Genomic DNA, 18493 nt, shown 5'->3' on the forward strand with positions numbered 1-18493 from the left:
GAATTTGGGCAAAGAAGCTCACCCACTCTAAGCCTCAGTTTCCCTGGTATTAATATAATGACAGTTCAGGCATCCCCCCAAGAGAATTCCCAATCCTACACTCGAGGGAGTAGATTGAAAAAACAAAGCAACAACAAAATAATGAAAGACAAAGGGAAAAAAAAAAAGAAAAGAAAAACCAAGAAAATAAAGGGAGCAGATCAAGAGGGAAAGGCAAGAGGATTTGGTGGGTGACCTACGTTCCCTTTGTCCCTTTGTCTCTCACCTGGCCCCTTCTGCTATTTCCTCCTCAGATCTTACTGGCACTCTAGGGAGTTAGCCAGTGAAGACCCTGTGACACAGTGGTGGAGTTTTTTGTTTGTTTGTTTTTTTGTTTTTCGGCATATTATGGGGGAGTGGTGGAGTTTTGGGAGGGGACAAATCTTGGCAAGTTACAGGGACAGAGCCTGGCACTCTTCACCGTAGAGTCAGTGTTGTGTGGAGGTTACGCAGCCGGGCTTTGGAAATCAGACTACCTGTGTACAAATTCCTGCCTCATCACTTCCTCTGTGACCTTGGACAAGTAACTTCATCCTCATTTAATTCAACTAAAAATTAGAGTTAATAAGGCACTAAACTCAGAGGGTTGTTTCTATTCATGGCAAATAACAAATGCTCAATACATATTAGCTATTTCTGAGCCCGGTGTGCTTCACTCTGTACTACGTGTCATTTATTACACGTTCGTCAACCTTTACAAATCGTGTGAACTAGCTATATCACCCCCCTTTTAAAGATAAGGAAAATTAAAGTCACATGGCTATGCAGAAAAAAGGGGCAGAGCTAGGGTCTTTTGAACCCAGGGCTAACTTCAGAATCAGGGCTCATGGCCAGACGCGGTGGCTCACGCCTGTAATCCTAGCACTTTGGGAAGCCGAGGTGGGTGGATAGCTCAAGGTCAGGAGTTTGAAACCAGCCTGAGCAAGAGCGAGACCCTGTCTCTACTATAAATAGAAAGAAATTAATTGGCCAACTAAAAATACATAGAAACAATTAGCTGGGCATGGTGGCGCATGCCTGTAGTCCCAGCTACTCGGGAGGCTGAGGCAGAAGGATCGCTTGAGCCCAGGAGTTTGAGGTTGCTGTGAGCTAGGCTGATGCCACGGCACTGTAGCCCAGGCAATAGAGTGACACTTTGCCTCAAAAAAAAAAAAAAAAAAAAATCAGGTGGTGGTATTGTGCCCTAGAGGTCACATGGGAATTTGCAATGCATTTTCAGTTGTTGCCATGATTGGGAGGCACCGCTGGCCTTGAATGGTAAGTAGGAGAGAGAGATGCTTGACATCTTTTTTTTTTGAGACAGAGTCTCACTCTGTTGCCCTGGCTAGAGTGCCGGGGCATCAGCCTCGCTCACAGCAACCTCAAACTCCTGGGCTCAGGCGATCCTCCTGCCTCAGCCTCCTGAGTAGCTGGGACTACAGGCATATGCCACCATGCCTGGCTAATTATTTCTCTATATATTTTTAGTTGGCCAATTAATTTCTTTGTATTTATAGTAGAGACGGGGTCTCATTCTTGCTCAGGCTGGTTTCGAATTCCTGACCTCGAGCAATCCACCTGCCTCGGCCTCCCAGAGAGCTAGGATTACAAGCATGGGCCACCTCGCCCGGCAACATCTTGTAATACAGAAATGAGTCAGGCACCATCAAAGAAACTTCTGCATCTCAAGTGACTTCTGAGTCTCCTCCAGGCATTCAGGCAGGTTAAAAAACTTTTCATAATTATGTTGTACAAAAATAACATGAAGTATTTCTTTGCTTAGTTTTAAAATACACTGAATTTTTCCAGAATACAAACACCCTACAAAATTAGAGATGAAAGTAGTTTGTTTTTTGGGACTTTACTCACCATTTTAGAAAAAATATGTCTTGATTGCTATTCCAGTGACGTCCAAGCCACCAAAGCAACACATTGGCCTGAATCCACCTGCATTTGTATGATTCTGCAGGAGTGAGAATCTCACGAGTTCTTTATGTCTTCCAATGTAACTGAACTTGAGCATTTCTCTATTGAAACATACATTATTTTATTGCAAGTTTTAAAAATTCTTCTTCATATTTATAATTTGAACATCATATAGAGTACTTTGGAAATTATAATAGTTTATGAATTTCAGGATAGGAAATTTATAGAATGCTATAAAATATTTGTTATAAAAAGGAAATTCAAGTTCTAATAGGGCCGGACATGGTGCCTTACACCTGTAATCCTGGCTACTCAAAAGGCTGAGGCAGGAGGATCACTTGAGCCCAGGAGTTCCAGTCTAGCCTGAGCAACATAGTGAGACCCTGTCTCTACAAAAAATTTGTTGAGTGTGGTGGTGTGCTCCTGTAGTCCTAGCTGATTGGAGGCTGAGGCAGGAGCATCACTTGAGCCGGGACTTCAAGGCTGCAGTGAGCTATGATCATGCCATTGTACTCCAGCCTGAGTGACAGAGCAAGACCCTGGCTATAAAGAAAACAAAGAAAGAAAAAAAAAAGAGGCCAGGTGTAGTAGCTCATGCCTGTAATCCTAGCACTCTGGGAGGCCAAGAGGGGAAGATTGCTTGAGCCCAGGAGTCTGAAGTTGCAGTGAACTATGATGATGCCACTGCACTCTAGCCTGGGCAACAGAGTGAGACCCTGTCTCAAAAAGAAAAAGAAAAAAAAAGAAAAAACTCTAATAGGATTGTGTGATGGTTAATTTAATTTGTCAATTTCACAAACGTATGTAGCCATAAAAATAAATTAATTAATTAATTGATTAATTAATTAATTTAATTTGTCAACTTGACTGGGTCATGGTTATTTGACATAACATTATTTCTAGATGTGTTTGTGAAGATGCTTCCAGACAAAATTAGCATTTGAACCGGTAGACCTAGTGAGGCAAATTACCCTCCCCAATGTGGGTGGGTAGCATCCAATGTGTTGGTCTGAATGGAACAAAAGCAGAAAGAAAGGAGAATTCATGCCCTTCTTCTGCCTGACTGCTTGACTTAAATAAACACTGGTCTTCTGCCCTCAGGCTGAAAATTACTGGGCTTCTCTGGTTCTCAGTCTTTGAACTGAATTACACTACCCGCTTTCCTGAGTCTCCAGCTTGCAGAAAGCAGATTGTGGGACTTCTCGGCCTCCATGATCCCATGAGACAATTCCTCATAATAAATCTTTTTCTACATATCTATATATCTTTTTGGTTGTTTCTTTGGAGAACCCTGACTAATACAGGTTGGGAATCCCAGTGCATTATAGTATATACTTTCTAAAACCTGGCAAAATTCAACTAATCAGATTTTTACCCAAATTCACACCCTGGCATCAGAGCTCATGCAAGATTGCCACTTTGTTCATCTCCAAGCCACACCTCTGTTCAGATACAAAACCGTGTCCCTAGCTAGGCTCAGTGGCTCACACCTGTAATCCCAGCACATTGGGAGGTTGAGGCTGAGAGGATTGCTGAGATCAGGAGTTCGAGACCAGCCTGGGCAAAAGTGAGACCCTCTCTACTAAAAGTACAAAAAAAAAAAAAAAAAAAAAAAAACAATCAGCCGGCTGTTGTGGTGTGCACCTATAGTCCCAGCTACACTAAGGAGGCCGAGGCAGGAGGATCACTTAAGCCCAGGAGTTGGAGATTGTAGTGAGCTAAAATGACACCACTGCACTCTACCCAGGGCCACAGAGTGAGACTCCGTCTCAACAACAACAATAAAACAATGAAACTGAACACCTACCCACCGCCCTTTATATATATATATATATATATATATATATATATATATAACTAAGTCTGTATTCCTTCAGTCAACAAATATGTACTGAGTACTTACCCAACAAAAGAGGAAGTAGTAACTACCTCTGAGATAGGCATCACTATTCCTTTTTTACATGGATTAAGAAAAAAAAAAGCTGAGTCTCTGAGAAGTAACAACTGTGGTACAAGTTCTTGGAAGGGAATTATATATATATATGTGTGTGTGTATATATATATATATTTTTAAAGCATTTTTCAAAGGGAAAATTTGCTGAGGTTTGCACAGCTGAGGAATATGGTACCCAAACCCAGAGCTCTGATTCTGCTCCCTGATTCTCAGAGAGGCAGGGCCTAGAGGAGGGGGATGTGCGAAAATGAAGAAGACATAGTCCCCACCTCCAAAGGTTTCACTGTCCAGGGAAAAAGAGCCAGGCACACAGATATCTCCAAAATGCTTGAAAGTGCTATACTACAGGTAAAAAGTATATAAGAAACACTGAGTGGGGCAGCCACCAACTTTGCCTAGGAGAGTTCCAGAGAGGGAGTATTTCTGCTGGCTTTTAAAAAGTGAATAGATCACCAGGTGTAGGGAAAGGAGAAAGCCATTCCAGGTCCACAGACCCTATTCTGAGGATTTTGTTCTCTCTGGGCCCTGCCTATTTCCATTCCTCCCGGGCTATGTCTGATAGCCACATCTTGCAACACTTCTTACTATTAATACTTTGATTTCAGTCATTTCCTTTAAGTGGTGAGCTCCTACGTTTACTTGCTCTAGTTTTCTTCCTCTAACCTGGTCTCTGCTGGCAGTTTTGTCATGGATAGGTTGCCATCTCAAAAAATTTACCCTTAATATGAGCATTATATCAAAACCCAATTTGTTAAAGAGCATCTATAAAAAACCCAAAGGTAACATCATACTTAAGGGTGAAATATTAAATGCTTTTCTCCTAAGATTGGAAATAAGGCAAGGATGACCACTCACCATTCTATTTAACATTTTACTGATGGTCCTGGCCAAAGTAATAAAAAAGAAAAAGAAATAAAAGGTATAAAGACTGGAAAGGAAAAAAAAATAAAAAATAAAAGACTGGAAAGGAAGAAATAAACCATGTGCTACAGTTTGAATATTTGTCCCCTCCAAAATTCATCTTGAAATTTAATCCCCAATGTAGCAGTGTTGAGAGGTAGGGCCTTTAAGAGGTGATTGGATCATGAAGGCTCTGCATTCATGAAAAGAGGTGAACTGGTGGCTTTACAAGAAAAGGAAAAGAGACCCAAGCTAGCATGTTAGTATGCTCAGCCCCTTACAGTATGATACCCTGAGCCACATCAGGACTCTGTAGAGAGTCTCCACCAGCAAGGAGGCTCTCATCAGATTCAGCCCCTTGACCTTGGGCTTCCCAGCCTTCATAACTGTAAGAAATAAATTCCTTTCCTTTATAAATTACCCATTTGCAGGTATTCTGTTATAATCAACAGAAAACAGACTAAGATAGCATCTTTACTCGTAAATGAGATGACTGCTAATGGAAAAAATCTTAAGGAACTCTACAAAATGACTATTAGGATTAATAAGTGAATTTAGCAAGATTATATAATACATGGTCAATATTTAAATTCAATTGTATTCATAGATACTAGGAGTCTGTAACTGGAAAATAAAATTCAAAAAGAATTTCATTTATACTAGCATCAAAAACAATATAATTAGTAACAAATTTAAGAAAAGATATGCAAGTTTTCTTCATTTTAACCTATAAAACATTGGCTGTGTATGGTGTTTCACACCTGTAATCCCAACACTTGGGATGCTAAGGGGGGAGGATAGCTTGAGCCCAGGAGTTTGAGATCAGCCTGGGCAACATAGCCAGACTCCATCTCTACAAAAAATTAGCCAGGCATGGTGGTGTGTGCCTGTAGTCCTAGCTACTTGGGAGGCTGAGTCAGGAGGATGCTTAAATCCAAGTGTTGGAGGTTGTAGTGAGCTGTGATCATTCACTTCACTTCAGCCTTGCTGACAGAGTGAGACACCATCTCTAAAAATAAATAGCTAAATAAATAAACTACAAAACATTGCTGACAAAAATTAAAGAAGACCTAAATAAATGGAGATGTATACTATGTTCATAAATTGGGACCCAATATTGTTAAGATGTCAACTCTACCCAATTTGATCAATAGAATCACTGCAATCTCAATTACATGTCAAACATGCTTTTTAAAATAGAAATTGGGTTGGTTTTTAAAATTATACGGAAAACAAAAGATCCAGAAGAGTCAAAACAATCTTGAAAAAAGAAGAACAAAGTTGAGTGATTCATATTGCCTGACTTTAAGACTTACTACAAAGCTTAGCAATCAAACTTAATTAAACACAAGAGTTACCAAACCTAACTGTTCCAGTTATCAATCTCTGTGCAACAAACTACAATAAAACAGTGGCTTTAGAATAATAACATTCGGCCGGGCGTGGTGGCTCACGCCTGTAATCCTAGCACTCTGGGAGGCCGAGGCGGGCGGATTGCTCGAGGTTGGGAGTTCGAAACCATCCTGAGCGAGACCTCGTCTCTACTAAAAAAATAGAAAGAAATTAATTGACCAACTAAAAATATATATATACAAAAAATTAGCCGGGCGTGGTGGCGCATGCCTGTAGTCCCAGCTACTCGGGAGGCTGAGGCAGGAGGATCACTTGAGCCCAGGAGTTTGAGGTTGCTGTGAGCTAGGCTGACGCCACGGCACTCACTCTAGCCAGGGCAACAAAAGTGAGACTCTGTCTCAAAAAAAATAAAAAAATAAAAATAATAACATTCATTTTGCTCATGAACTTGGGGGCTGACTGGGCTTAGCTCAACAGAACAGTTCTCACTCAGGGTGTCACATGAAGATGCAGTCAGCTGGAGTCCTCTCCAAGACTTCCTCATTCACATGTCTGGTGCCCTCGCCAGGACCCACTCAAACACTTGGGGTCTGAAACAGCTGATAATTCTTGGGCATATCTCTCTTTATGTGGTCTTCCCAAATAAAGGCCTCAGAGGAACCAGACGTCCTATAAGGCAGCTGAAGACTCCTACAGTGAATATTTAGATATTCAGAGAATTAGATGAAAGCTGCATGACTTTAATAATCTACACTTAAGAGGTCTCCAGTGTCACTTTCTCCACATTCTATTCATTAGAAGTCAGTCCCCAAGAGGAATTAGACTCTGTAGGTTGATAAGAGGAGAAACAAAACAATTGCAGATGTGTTAAAACCACCACATAAACCAAAGAAGTGAAGGGCCTAAAATAAAAGTGACTCTTAGCTTAAAAGACAGTATGGTACAATGAGAAAGCATCAGTAAAATGGTGGGAAATGCCACCTGGGACTCTTTTTTTCCACTTTCCTAAGGCTCCTGATGAGATTTATCAGCAGTAGGAGGTGGATTGGAAGGGTGGGGGGAGGGATTCCCCCCCCCATACAAAGTCTGAGCCTGACTGGACTGGATGAGGTCCCGGATCTCCTGTGCCTTCCCTCCCTCACCTCCAAGCCTTTGAAGCTTGCTGTTCCCACTGTATGCCCTTCTTCTCTGTCACTGGCTATCTCCTACTCATTCTTCAGTTCACTTTAGCCATATTGTCCTCCAGGAAGCCCTGCTTGATGCCCAGGCTTGCGTCAAGCACCCCCTTCAGTGGGGTGCCATAAGTCCCTGTACTTTGCCCTTTCTCAAGGCTCATTCGTGTCTCATTGCTACCTATTTACTTGTTCCTCTCTTGCCCTGTTGCTAGAGTTTAAGCTCCTTGGGAGCACAAGGCAGTGTTTTGTACTCCTTTGTATTCACAGCAACCTAGTTACAGTGACGAATGACTTAAGTGAGGAAGCAGAATATTCCTGAGCTACAACAGGACTCAAAGCCACACAAAGAAGCAGCTGCAAGATCTCGCTCTGTGTCAGGGTCTCCTGTGTCCCCTCCCTGCACGGGCAAACTAGAGCTGGGCAGAGCAGGTCTAACAGAGTGATTAGTAGTCCCTTAGTGTGAGTGGCCAACATTGCAATCTGCTCAACTGTGGCCTCCCCTCCAGTCTCCCCCAAATCAGCCAACTCCTCTTCCCAGTTCCTCTCTGGGAGTAGATCGACCTGCTTCCTACTAAAACCATAGACGCGATAATAGGAGGGAAAAAAAATAAGGGTCGAGAATAGGACAATTGGTGGCAACGAGATGAACACAGATTAATGATGTGGACCTCGCCCTGGCCTCCCCAGCCTGGGCTGGGGAAGGTTCATAGTTGATACCCATTAAAGGGCTTAATGAAATAATTATAATTCACACCCCAGAGCATCCAAGAATCAATACTGGGGAACTTTGAGCCACTCTGGTGGTGGCATCCCGCTGGCTGCACAGTTCAGCGCAGCATGCAGAGCTGGTGGAAGTAAATGCAGTTGTCACGGAAGTTGCATTAAAAGAGGGCAATAATAGATTAAAAGCTGCCGGGATCCTGCAGACTGGCCGTCGATATCCTTTATTCCCTGCCTTACCCCAATTCTGCCCCCTCCGTGCACTGTTAGCCCAAATCGATGGGCCGTCAATTGACATCACCGGCTACAGCATTAATGCAAGCTCACAAAAGAAGCCCGGCCCTAGATTATCACTTCTCTCGCTTCCAAATTACCACATAATGCAGGCCGTGGGCAGCTTGTGACATGTTAACACTATGTGCGATTTGGTGGGATTGGACTAAACATTTCATGGCTAAAGATTTCATCAGAGACTTGAGGACAGAAATAAACTGCTGCCCACGGGGAAATCACTGGGAATAATAGAATTAGGCATTGTTTGGGAATCCGGAGGGATGATGGAGGGACAAGGAAGGATGGGGAGGAGCACAGCTGACCTACGCTGGCAGCTGGCGGCAACTGCAAGGCCAGCTTCAGGGGAAGAGCCTGCAATTACAAAAGGGACTTCTTGTTGGGCCCACTAAAGAGCAGGTATCTGGATTTTGTTTAGGGTGTACTTTCTATTTTTGTGCAAAAGCCAGGGAAGGGATTTCTCCTAAGTGATAACAGGGAATGCGATTGTTGTAGGTTGATTTGTGTCCTTCCTACCCAATTACCTGCCCCCCCCAATATGCTAACCTCCCAGAACCCCAGAATATGACCTTCGTTCTTTGGAAATAGGATCTTTCCAGAGGTAATCAAGTTACAATGAAGCCATCAAGGCTGGCCCTCATCCAATAGGACTGGTGCCTCTAAAAAAAGGGGGGAAATTTGGACCCAGAGACAGACAGGCACAGGAGTAGATGGCCATGTGGCTCTGAAGCTACCAGAAACGAGGAGAGGGCATGGGACACTTCCCTCCCTAGTGGCTTCCGAGGGAGTGTGGCCCGGCGACACCTTGATTTCAGACTTCTAGCCTCCAGAACTGTGAGACGATACATTTCTGCTGTTTTAAGCCACCAAGTTTTTGGTACTTTGTTACTTCAGATTTAGGAAACATTAATAATTATTATAATTTAATTAATAGTTAATAATAATGGCCCCCATGTATTGAGCACTTCTAAGAGTCAGGCTCAGAGCTTAAATGCTCCACATATCTGGCTCATTTAATCTTCAGAACAAACCTGATGGTTGAGTATTGTAACCCTCCATTTCACAGGAAAAGATACTGAGTTTCAGAAAGAATGCCTTGCTTAAGGTCACATACCTTGTAAATGGCAGAGCAGGTCTCTGTTAGAAGCATGAGAAATACTAAATCAACAAATAAAAAGGACTCCTGGTGAGTATTGCCAATGTCTTTTCAAGTGGTTACTTGCTTGCAGCCTGCTTTCTTTTCAGTACAATCTAATTTTTTCAATGCTGAGTGTGCAACCTGTATTCACTTGGTTTGAGAGTCCACAATATCTCAAATAGAAGTGTAGAGATTAGAAGCAAAAAAAAAAAAAAACCAAAAAAAACAAAAAACAGCAAAGCCATGACTGTTTGACTGTTCAGTTCCCTGAGAGTAGGAATCTTGTGTCATATTTCTATTGTTTCTCCTCCTCCACCTTCCCAATTACCATGGCAGCAGCGCTGGAGCATGCTCTCTGTCTCTCTTTCTCTCTCACCCTCTCTCTTTCTCTCTCTCTTTCTCTTTAAGGGGGAAACCATCTCTGCAGCCTCTTTCTTTTCTTTAAATATATAGTAAGCAGTGTTATAGCTCTTTTAGCATTTGTCTAGCAGGTTTTCCAGTCCTTACTTGGAAGATTGACCCCACCACCACCACCCCAAAAAAACACACAAAGAAAAAATAAATAGTAAGCTTTATTGACATATAATTCACATACCATACAATTCAGCCATTTACAAATTCAATATTTTTAGTATATTCACAGGATTGTGCAACCATCACCATAATTTAGAACAATTTCATCATCTCAAAACAAAACCCCATACTTATGATCACTCTGCATTTCTCCCCAACCCTCTTTTCTTCTATCCCTTTGCAGCCATCAACCTACTTTCTCTCTCGAAAGATCTATTCTGCACATTGCATGTAAATAGAATTATACAATATGTGGTCTTTTGTGACTGGATTCTTTCACTTAGCATGATGTTTCAAGAATTACAATGTCTGCTACTCCAATGATGGATACACTGAAAGCCCTGATTTCACCACTATGCAGTATATCCATATAACAAAATTACATTTGTACCCCATAAATTTATACAAGTAAAAACTTTTTTTAAAGAATCATCTGATCCCATGTGTTAGTACTTCATTCCCTTTTATGGTTGAATGATATTCTGATATATGGATATACCACATTTTTTAATCCATTCATCAACTAATGGACATTTGGGTTGTTGACACTTTTTAGCTATTATAAATAGTGATGCTATGGACATTCATATACAAGTTTTTGTTGCATGTAGGTTTTCATTACTCTAGGAGTAGAATTTCTGGATCAAATTTTATGATCCAGAATGTAGTCTATGTTTAACTTTTGAACTGCCAGACTGTTTTCCAAAGCAACTGTACCTTTTTATGTTTCTCACAGCAGTGCATGAGGGTTCCCATTCTCCACATCTTTGCCAACTTGATTATAGACATCTTAGTGTGTATGAAGTTCTATCTTGTTGTGGTGAGTTGCATCTCACTGGGGGCTAATGAAATTGAGTATTGTTTCATATGCTTATTAGCTATTTGTATATTATCTTTGGAGAAATGTCTATTTTGAGTTATGAGTTCTTCATATATTCTGGAGTCTCTTATCAGATAGATGTTTTGCAAATATTTTCCCCAGTTCTATGGAGTTGTCCTTTTTCACTTTCTTCATGGTGTCCTTTGAAGCATGAAAGTTTTTAATTTTTATGAAGTCTAATTTATCTATTTTTTTAATCATTCAGCCCCAAATGTCAGTATCTATTTATTCTTGTGTTGCTTGTTTTTGGTGTTGTATCTGAGAAATTCTTGTGTAATCCAAGGTCAAGATTTACAGACTCTTTTCTTAGGGATTGGTGGCTGGCTGCATTCTCTGAATGTTCTGTGCTGTGGCTCAGCTTCCTAGGACAGGCCCCATTGCTCCAGGCAATCCCTGCCTGGCCTGTCTTCTTATATTGCAAAGACTAGCCAGTGTCTTTGCTCACCCTACTCACTCCACATACTGCCCCAATCTAAAGACATCAGGTGGACCTTTATCCCAAAGATCTTGGCAGTTCTGTTATTACCAACTTTCATTTGCCCAGAGCTGCTCCAGACTTGATCATTTCTCTTTCATCTCATACAACTCTAATGTTGGCTCCCCATTTCTGCAAGGAACAACTCTAGCAGAGATCTGTAGGGAGTCTGAGCTCATCCAGCCAACTACCCTCTCACACCTTCGTGAGCTATGACCATGTCCAGATGATTGTAAAGCCCAAATGGAAGACATTTCATCACTCTCTTGGGTACCTGCTCCAGCCCTTTTTATTCACTTATTGACAAATATTGTATGCTTATTATGTGGCAGACATTAGGAACATAGGCATGCATGGATGTTTCTCCTTTCTTGGTAAGCTTGGTGAGGAATTCACGCATTTCATGTAAGTGTGATGAGTCTCAGGAGTTCAAGCGGATGAGGGGAATAACATGGGACTTAAAACTAGCCAGGTATAGGCTATATTCTCATCCTACTGAGCTTGTTCTTTCCCTCACCCTCCATATTTCAAAGCTGTCTGTATTTCCCATCCCTCCACCCCAAGTACCCTGAGATCTTTACTCAAGCCATACTCGCACTGAAGGGCCCTTGTTCAGTTGGGAATACTTTGTAACACCAGTGTGGGTATTTGGGGCTAATTTCCTTCATCATTCGCTGTGCATCGGTTATGAAACAATAAACAAAAAGCACAAACACTAACAAATAGGTTCCAGTTATCTTCCCCCAGGGACCCTAGTAGTTGTTTTACAAGTAGCTACTGCCATCTAGCGGACACAGACGTTCTTATACTACTACATGGACTTTTCCACAGACACGTGAATTCTCAACTTTTCCTATTTACGTCCCACCAATCACTCCATCCCACCTTAACAGAATCCAAAAGGCCAATTCTCCTTTGAGTCTAAGGCCTAGAAAATCACAGGCACTCAAAATTGTTTGGAGAAATGGTTTTCAGGCATCGTCACTTATCTTCCATATACATTTTTTTTTTTTTTTTTGAGACAGAGTCTCGCTTTCTTGCCTAGGCTAGAGTGAGTGCCGTGGTGTCAGCCTAGCTCACAGCAACCTCAAACTCCTGGGCTCAAGCGATCCTCCTGCCTCAGCCTCCCGAGTAGCTGGGACTACAGGCACGAGCCACCATGCCCGGCTGATTTTTTTTTATATTATATATATTAGTTGGCCAATTAATTCCTTTCTATTTTTATGGTAGAGACGGGGTCTCGCTCAGGCTGGTTTTGAACTCCTGACCTTGAGCAATCCGCCCGCCTCGGCCTCCCAGAGTGCTAGGATTACAGGCGTGAGCCACCGCGCCCGGCCTCTTCCATATACATTTTAAGTACATAAATATTGTAACATTTATGGAATAATTTCATCACTGTGGCTTTAAACAAGGATTATTCCAAGTTTAAATGTCTAATTACGGTCAAGTAAAAACTTGGGAGCTACAGTAATAAAAGTGCATTTTAAAACATAATCGTGTTATTGCCAAGCAAATTCTGCTGAAACCAGTCTGTAATTCCTAAAGTTGGACATGGGGATTGAGAGACTGAAATCTTTTGCCCCCTTTCCAATCCAGTAGTGCTCTGGGCGGAAAGAACAAGCCATCTAGATTATGACATTCCCTCTTAAGTTACTCTGACCTCCTTACAATACCTGCAAAAGAAAAATTATTTCTTCCCACCCTATAGATTTATGCATGCAGTCATATCAGCCATCCATTCCTTGTTGGGAGAATCAAGGTAAGTGAATACCACTTGTGAATGAAATGGGAAGTGGTACATATTGCTATAGTCACCTTCTCCGCATCTTTCCCTATTAAGTAACTTCAACTATTCCCAGGGCTTTCCCACCTATTTTGCACTTTTTACCAACCGGTAATTGCCCAATTTATCTTGGTTTACTCCCTCCTGCCACCCTATAGGCATTTATAAAGCTGCAACATCTTTACCAGCTTTTGCACCTACTGCAATTCACTAAGGGCCTAGCCTACAGCAGGACCCTAATAAAAAAAAGGAAAAGCAAGTTATTCAGACTCCCAACTCCCTAGATTCCTTAGACTACTATATGCAAATACACCCAAAGTACTGTAAAAGCCAATTTGACAGTAAACCCAAACTGAGGGAATTATCAGATGCACACTGGGATTGTGGGGAGCAGATTACAAAACTCCCTTGAAGAAAACTCCTTCCAGCAAGCATGAACCCCAGTGTATGACCTGGCACTTCAAAAATCACTACATGGTGACATAGGGGGAAAACAGGTTATGGAATCAGGCCTAGTGTAACACCTGGGTCCTCTGTTACTATGTGCTTTAGAGGCTACCAAACCTGAACGTCAGTGCCCACAGCTATAAACAGATTGATGTAACTGAGAAAAACCTAGCAGATAAAATTCCCACCCTCCCAAGACAATTCTTAAATACAGAGGTTCAGTGGTGTATTATTGTTTCTCTCATCTATATAAAGGAAACACTGCCATAAATTTCACTGAAAGTTTACAGCTGTTAACATGTTGCTCTAATTGCTTTTATTACATCTAGTTAAGATCTTATGAACTGTGTCCTTGTCATATGGTTTTTTCCTTTTGACCAAAGGGCTGCCCAACCCCTCCAATGTCAGTTTGCTCCAGTTCATGAAGAACATAGTACAGAGGCGCAGCGCAGCAGCACCCATGTGTAACCCTAGCTACTGGAAAGGCTGAGGCAGAAAGATCACTGGAGCTCCAAGTTAATCATGCTGCCCTCCAGCCTGGGCTAAAAAGACAAGCAAATATACACCCCAGACCTGCACACTTCAGGAATTATTCAAGTCTTAACCTTTGGAGAAAATAATACAAATCAAAATGGTGTCTTGTAAATCCTTGATAAGACCTCCCAACACTGTACTGATACACCCAAGGAACTTTCTTCCAATGTTAATCTTGAAAACTAGCTTCTATGAATTAGACTAAAAGAATGGTGCACTATAAACCATGCAGTGGCAGTTGGGCTAACAGAACCAAGTTTATTGAGGGTAGAGTTAAGCAGGGCTGCTCAGCAGCTAAGTCAGGTTGCTGGCTGTGGGTGTTAGGGCAACCTGACGAATTTTGCCACAATCTGCTGCTAGGACTAATGTTGGCCACCAGGTGGCAGATCAACACCCAACAGGTCCAGTGAACTCAGAAGTTACCTTTAAACCAGTTCAACAGGCACACAAAATGGAGGGTATACTGGTGACCTCGGCTTGAGTCCCATACATAGCCTAAAGACTGGAGGGCCTGCCAAAGACCCATCCAGCTAAGCATCTTTCCCTCTGAGGCTTACCTAACTACAGATCATTCTAAGTCAGCTTCTGCTTTGCCAGCTGAAGTTCAAACACTAGTTGTGACAAACACTAACTCTAAAACTGGCAAAGTACCCTCAGTTTGTCCTTCAATTTTATAGCCAGCTCTGCAAGGATACCACCCAGCCCTTGTAACAATCAGTGAACAGGCTTTAAGAGATAATACTCCACAGGTTTGTATGACTGCCCAAGTGCAATTACTACTTTCAAACAATTATATAATGCCAATTTTAAATACAGTTTTATTTAAGACATTGCATTTTCCACTTACAATACAGTGCTTATAAAGTGCAATGTTGTTTCCTCCCCTGTGCACATGTTCCATATTCAAGTATTGAGAATGCCCAGTAATTTACTATAGCAGCTCAACTTTAAATCTGCCACATAATTTGCTACAAATTTAGATCCTTCAATGTTTTTACTGTGTGGAACACTGCTGCATCTATGCTTGGGTTGGCTTAATCAACCTCTTCAATGGTGGGGCCTGAGGAAGCACCACCAGAAGGAGGAGCTCCACCACCTGGGAAGCCCCCAGGCATTCCTCCTGGCATTCCTCCCGGCATGCCTCCTGCACTCTGGTACAGCTTGGTAATGATAGGGTTGCAGACTTTCTCCAGCTCCTTCTGCTGATGTTCAAATTCTTCTTTCTCTGCAGTCTGAAGGAAAAAAAAAACATTATTCAAATTTTTAAAATAGATTATACCAGGTTTAAGGAGGTTTACAGTCCCAAAACCCCACTATCACAAGTCTAAGCTAGCCCTATAAATCTTGGGTCACTCAGACATCCAAGGAAGATAGTTGCCAACATGATTTGAATTCTGGTGGAAACCGCGAATGTTTGGACCATTCATCATTGTGACCCTATACTTATCTTAGGGCAAGGTTTTCCTGAGGGTTTATACATCTCCCCCATGACAAGTAGCATGAAGATACAAACCTGGTTCTTATCAAGCCAGTTGATAATTTCATTACACTTGTCAAGAATCTTCTGTTTGTCCTCATCATTGATCTTGCCTTGAAGTTTCTCATCTTCAACAGTTGCTTTCATGTTGAATGCATAGGATTCAAGTGAATTCTTTGATGACACTTTGTCCCTCTGCTTCTCATCTTCAGCTTTGTACTTCTCAGCTTCCTGGACCATACGTTCAATGTCTTCCTTGCTCAAACGACCTATGAAAAATTAAAAAACCTTTTTAAGGGGATTTAAATGTCTGGAAGGTCAACCTGAAGAGCTTGCCACCTATCAACACTGTATATCTCCACGTATAATAATTAATATCTACTTCTTGGCTAGATAGCAATACACCACCTTGTCCAAACCAGATGGCAATGCCATGTGAGCCAGCTTACCCTTGTCATTAGTGATGGTAATCTTATTTTCCTTTCCTGTGCTCTTGTCCACAGCAGAGACATTGAGAATGCCATTGGCATCAATATCAAAAGTGACTTCAATCTGAGGAACACCCCGAGGAGCAGGAGGTATGCCTGTGAGTTCAAACTTGCCAAGTAAGTTGTTATCCTTAGTCATGGCACGTTCACCTTCGTAAACCTAGGTAGAGAACAGCATTAATTACAACAATGGACCTGAGGTTTCAGTGCTAACTCTTGTATTAAGAGCTCAACTAGGGAAGATTAGTCGCTCAGACATCCAAGGAAGGAATTGGCCAACACAGGAATTCTGGTGGAAACTACGAATGGTTTTGGAATCCATCATCACAGCGGTCAGAAGTTCCCCAGCTTTAACCTCATAAAGCTAAGCAAGACAATATAGAAACACACCTGAATGAGCACACCAGGCTGGTTGTCAGAGTAGGTAGTGAAGGTCTGTGTCTGCTTGGTAGGAATAGTAGTATTGCGCTTAATGAGTACAGTCATAACTCCACCAGCAGTTTCAATACCAAGAGAAAGAGGAGTGACATCCAGGAGTAGCAAATCTTGAACGTTCTCAGATTTGTCTCCAGACAGGATGGCCGCCTGGACAGCTATTGAAAAAGAAAAGAATTTTAAATTAAAAAAGACCGAACACAATTCCTATCATGTCTATTAACAAATACCACTTGCTCAGAAATCCAAGGAAGTTAGGCCATCATCAGCCAAGCTTTTGGTGGAAACTACAAATGTTTAATTCATTACTCATCACAGTGAAATCAGCTTAGGCCTCCTAAGAGGCTGCCTGCATGTTGGCTTAACTGTTCAAATTAAGGTGAACTTACCTGCACCATAAGCAACGGCCTCATCAGGGTTGATACTCTTATTCAGTTCTTTTCCATTGAAGAAGTCTTGCAAAAGCTTTTGAATCTTGGGGATGCGGGTAGAACCACCAACCAGGACAATGTCATGAATCTGTGACTTGTCTAGTTTGGCATCTCGAAGGGCTTTCTCTACAGGGTCCAGAGTGCCACGGAACAGATCAGCATTCAATTCTTCAAATCGGGCACGGGTAATGGAAGTATAGAAGTCGATTCCTTCATAAAGTGAATCAATCTCAATGCTGGCCTGGGTGCTGGAAGACAGAGTACGCTTAGCACGTTCACAAGCAGTACGGAGGCGTCGGACAGCTCTCTTATTCTCACTGATGTCCTTCTTATGCTTGCGCTTGAATTCGGCAATAAAATGGTTGACCATTCGGTTGTCAAAGTCTTCTCCACCTAAGTGTGTATCTCCGGCTGTAGATTTGACCTCAAAGATTCCATCCTCAATAGTGAGGATTGACACATCAAAAGTGCCACCTCCCAGGTCAAAGATCAGCACATTTCTTTCAGCTCCAACCTGTATTTAAAAAAAAATCTCATGTAAAATTCTGATGGCTAATTAATCTTTAAACAACTTAGATCACAAAGGTACATACCTTTTTATCTAAGCCATAAGCAATAGCAGCAGCGGTGGGTTCATTTATAATCCTAAGAACATTGAGACCAGCAATGGTTCCAGCATCTTTGGTAGCCTGACGCTGAGAGTCGTTGAAGTAAGCTGGGACTGTGACCACAGCATTGGTAACAGTCTAGAAGGAGAAGAGACCAGGTTAATACTACACTATTGTAGTCAGTCTGTAGAAATTAGTCTCACGAATTGTCTACTTTGATACGCATTCAAATTCCAGCAGCAAATTAAAAGTTGGAAACTCCCAATAGTTTTAAACTACTTATGTACTTTTCTGTCAAAAATTTAGTTCTGTGTGAATATCCTAATGTAAAAAAATATTAAAGGGAAAAATTTAAGATAGCCACATTAGGGAATCACCAGTACTTAGTGTTGTGTGCTCACCCTGTAGTAACACGCAGTAATCTCACCTTTCCAAGATAGGCTTCTGCAATTTCCTTCATCTTAGTCAGAACCATAGATGACACCTCCTCGGGATAGAAACTTTTTGTCTCTCCCTTGTATTCTACTTGGACCTTGGGTCTGCCTGCATCATTCACCACCACGAAGGGCCAATGCTTCATATCAGACTGGACAACAGCATCATCAAATCTGCGTCCAATCAGACGTTTGGCATCTGTAAAAGAAATCATATACAATTGTCCCCAAATTCATTAGAGCTTCCCAATAAAAAAACAAGCTCTTGATCATTTTAATTCCCAGGTTGGTAGTGGTATGTGGATTCATCTAACATACAAGTAGGAAAGGTGCACTTAAGTTTTCTGATATACTAAGGCATCTGAATTTTAGCCTTAACAATCACAGAACTGTACAGTAAACTAGTATCAGCACATTTAATCTCATCTTAAAAAAGGGTTCCCCCAAGTCCTC

General features: G+C 41.7%; 1 protein-coding gene, 1 non-coding gene and 1 pseudogene across 2 annotated transcripts in view; 1 reads left to right on the forward strand and 2 right to left on the reverse strand.

The window, feature by feature from the left end:
* Window positions 1-9932: 9932 nt before the first annotated feature.
* On the forward strand, window positions 9933-9999 carry LOC142870784 (uncharacterized; annotated as a pseudogene).
* Window positions 10000-14957: 4958 nt separating this feature from the next.
* HSPA8 (heat shock protein family A (Hsp70) member 8) overlaps window positions 14958-18493 on the reverse strand; it is a 146741-nt gene continuing 143205 nt past the window's right edge. The window contains exons 4-10 of the mRNA XM_012789882.2: window positions 18034-18239; window positions 17592-17744; window positions 16957-17512; window positions 16523-16725; window positions 16094-16292; window positions 15681-15913; window positions 14958-15399 (exon numbers count right to left, since the gene is read on the reverse strand). Of these exons, the coding sequence (XP_012645336.1) occupies window positions 15202-15399; window positions 15681-15913; window positions 16094-16292; window positions 16523-16725; window positions 16957-17512; window positions 17592-17744; window positions 18034-18239 (1748 nt within the window). The 3' untranslated portion in view covers window positions 14958-15201. The remainder of the gene's footprint in view (window positions 15400-15680; window positions 15914-16093; window positions 16293-16522; window positions 16726-16956; window positions 17513-17591; window positions 17745-18033; window positions 18240-18493) is intronic.
* LOC142870713 (small nucleolar RNA SNORD14) lies at window positions 16380-16465 on the reverse strand. Its single transcript, XR_012919059.1, has one exon. It is a non-coding gene; the product is annotated as a small nucleolar RNA SNORD14 (small nucleolar RNA).

Source organism: Microcebus murinus, chromosome 4 (genome assembly GCF_040939455.1).
Source record: "Microcebus murinus isolate Inina chromosome 4, M.murinus_Inina_mat1.0, whole genome shotgun sequence".
In the NCBI taxonomy this organism is placed as follows: domain Eukaryota; kingdom Metazoa; phylum Chordata; class Mammalia; order Primates; family Cheirogaleidae; genus Microcebus; species Microcebus murinus.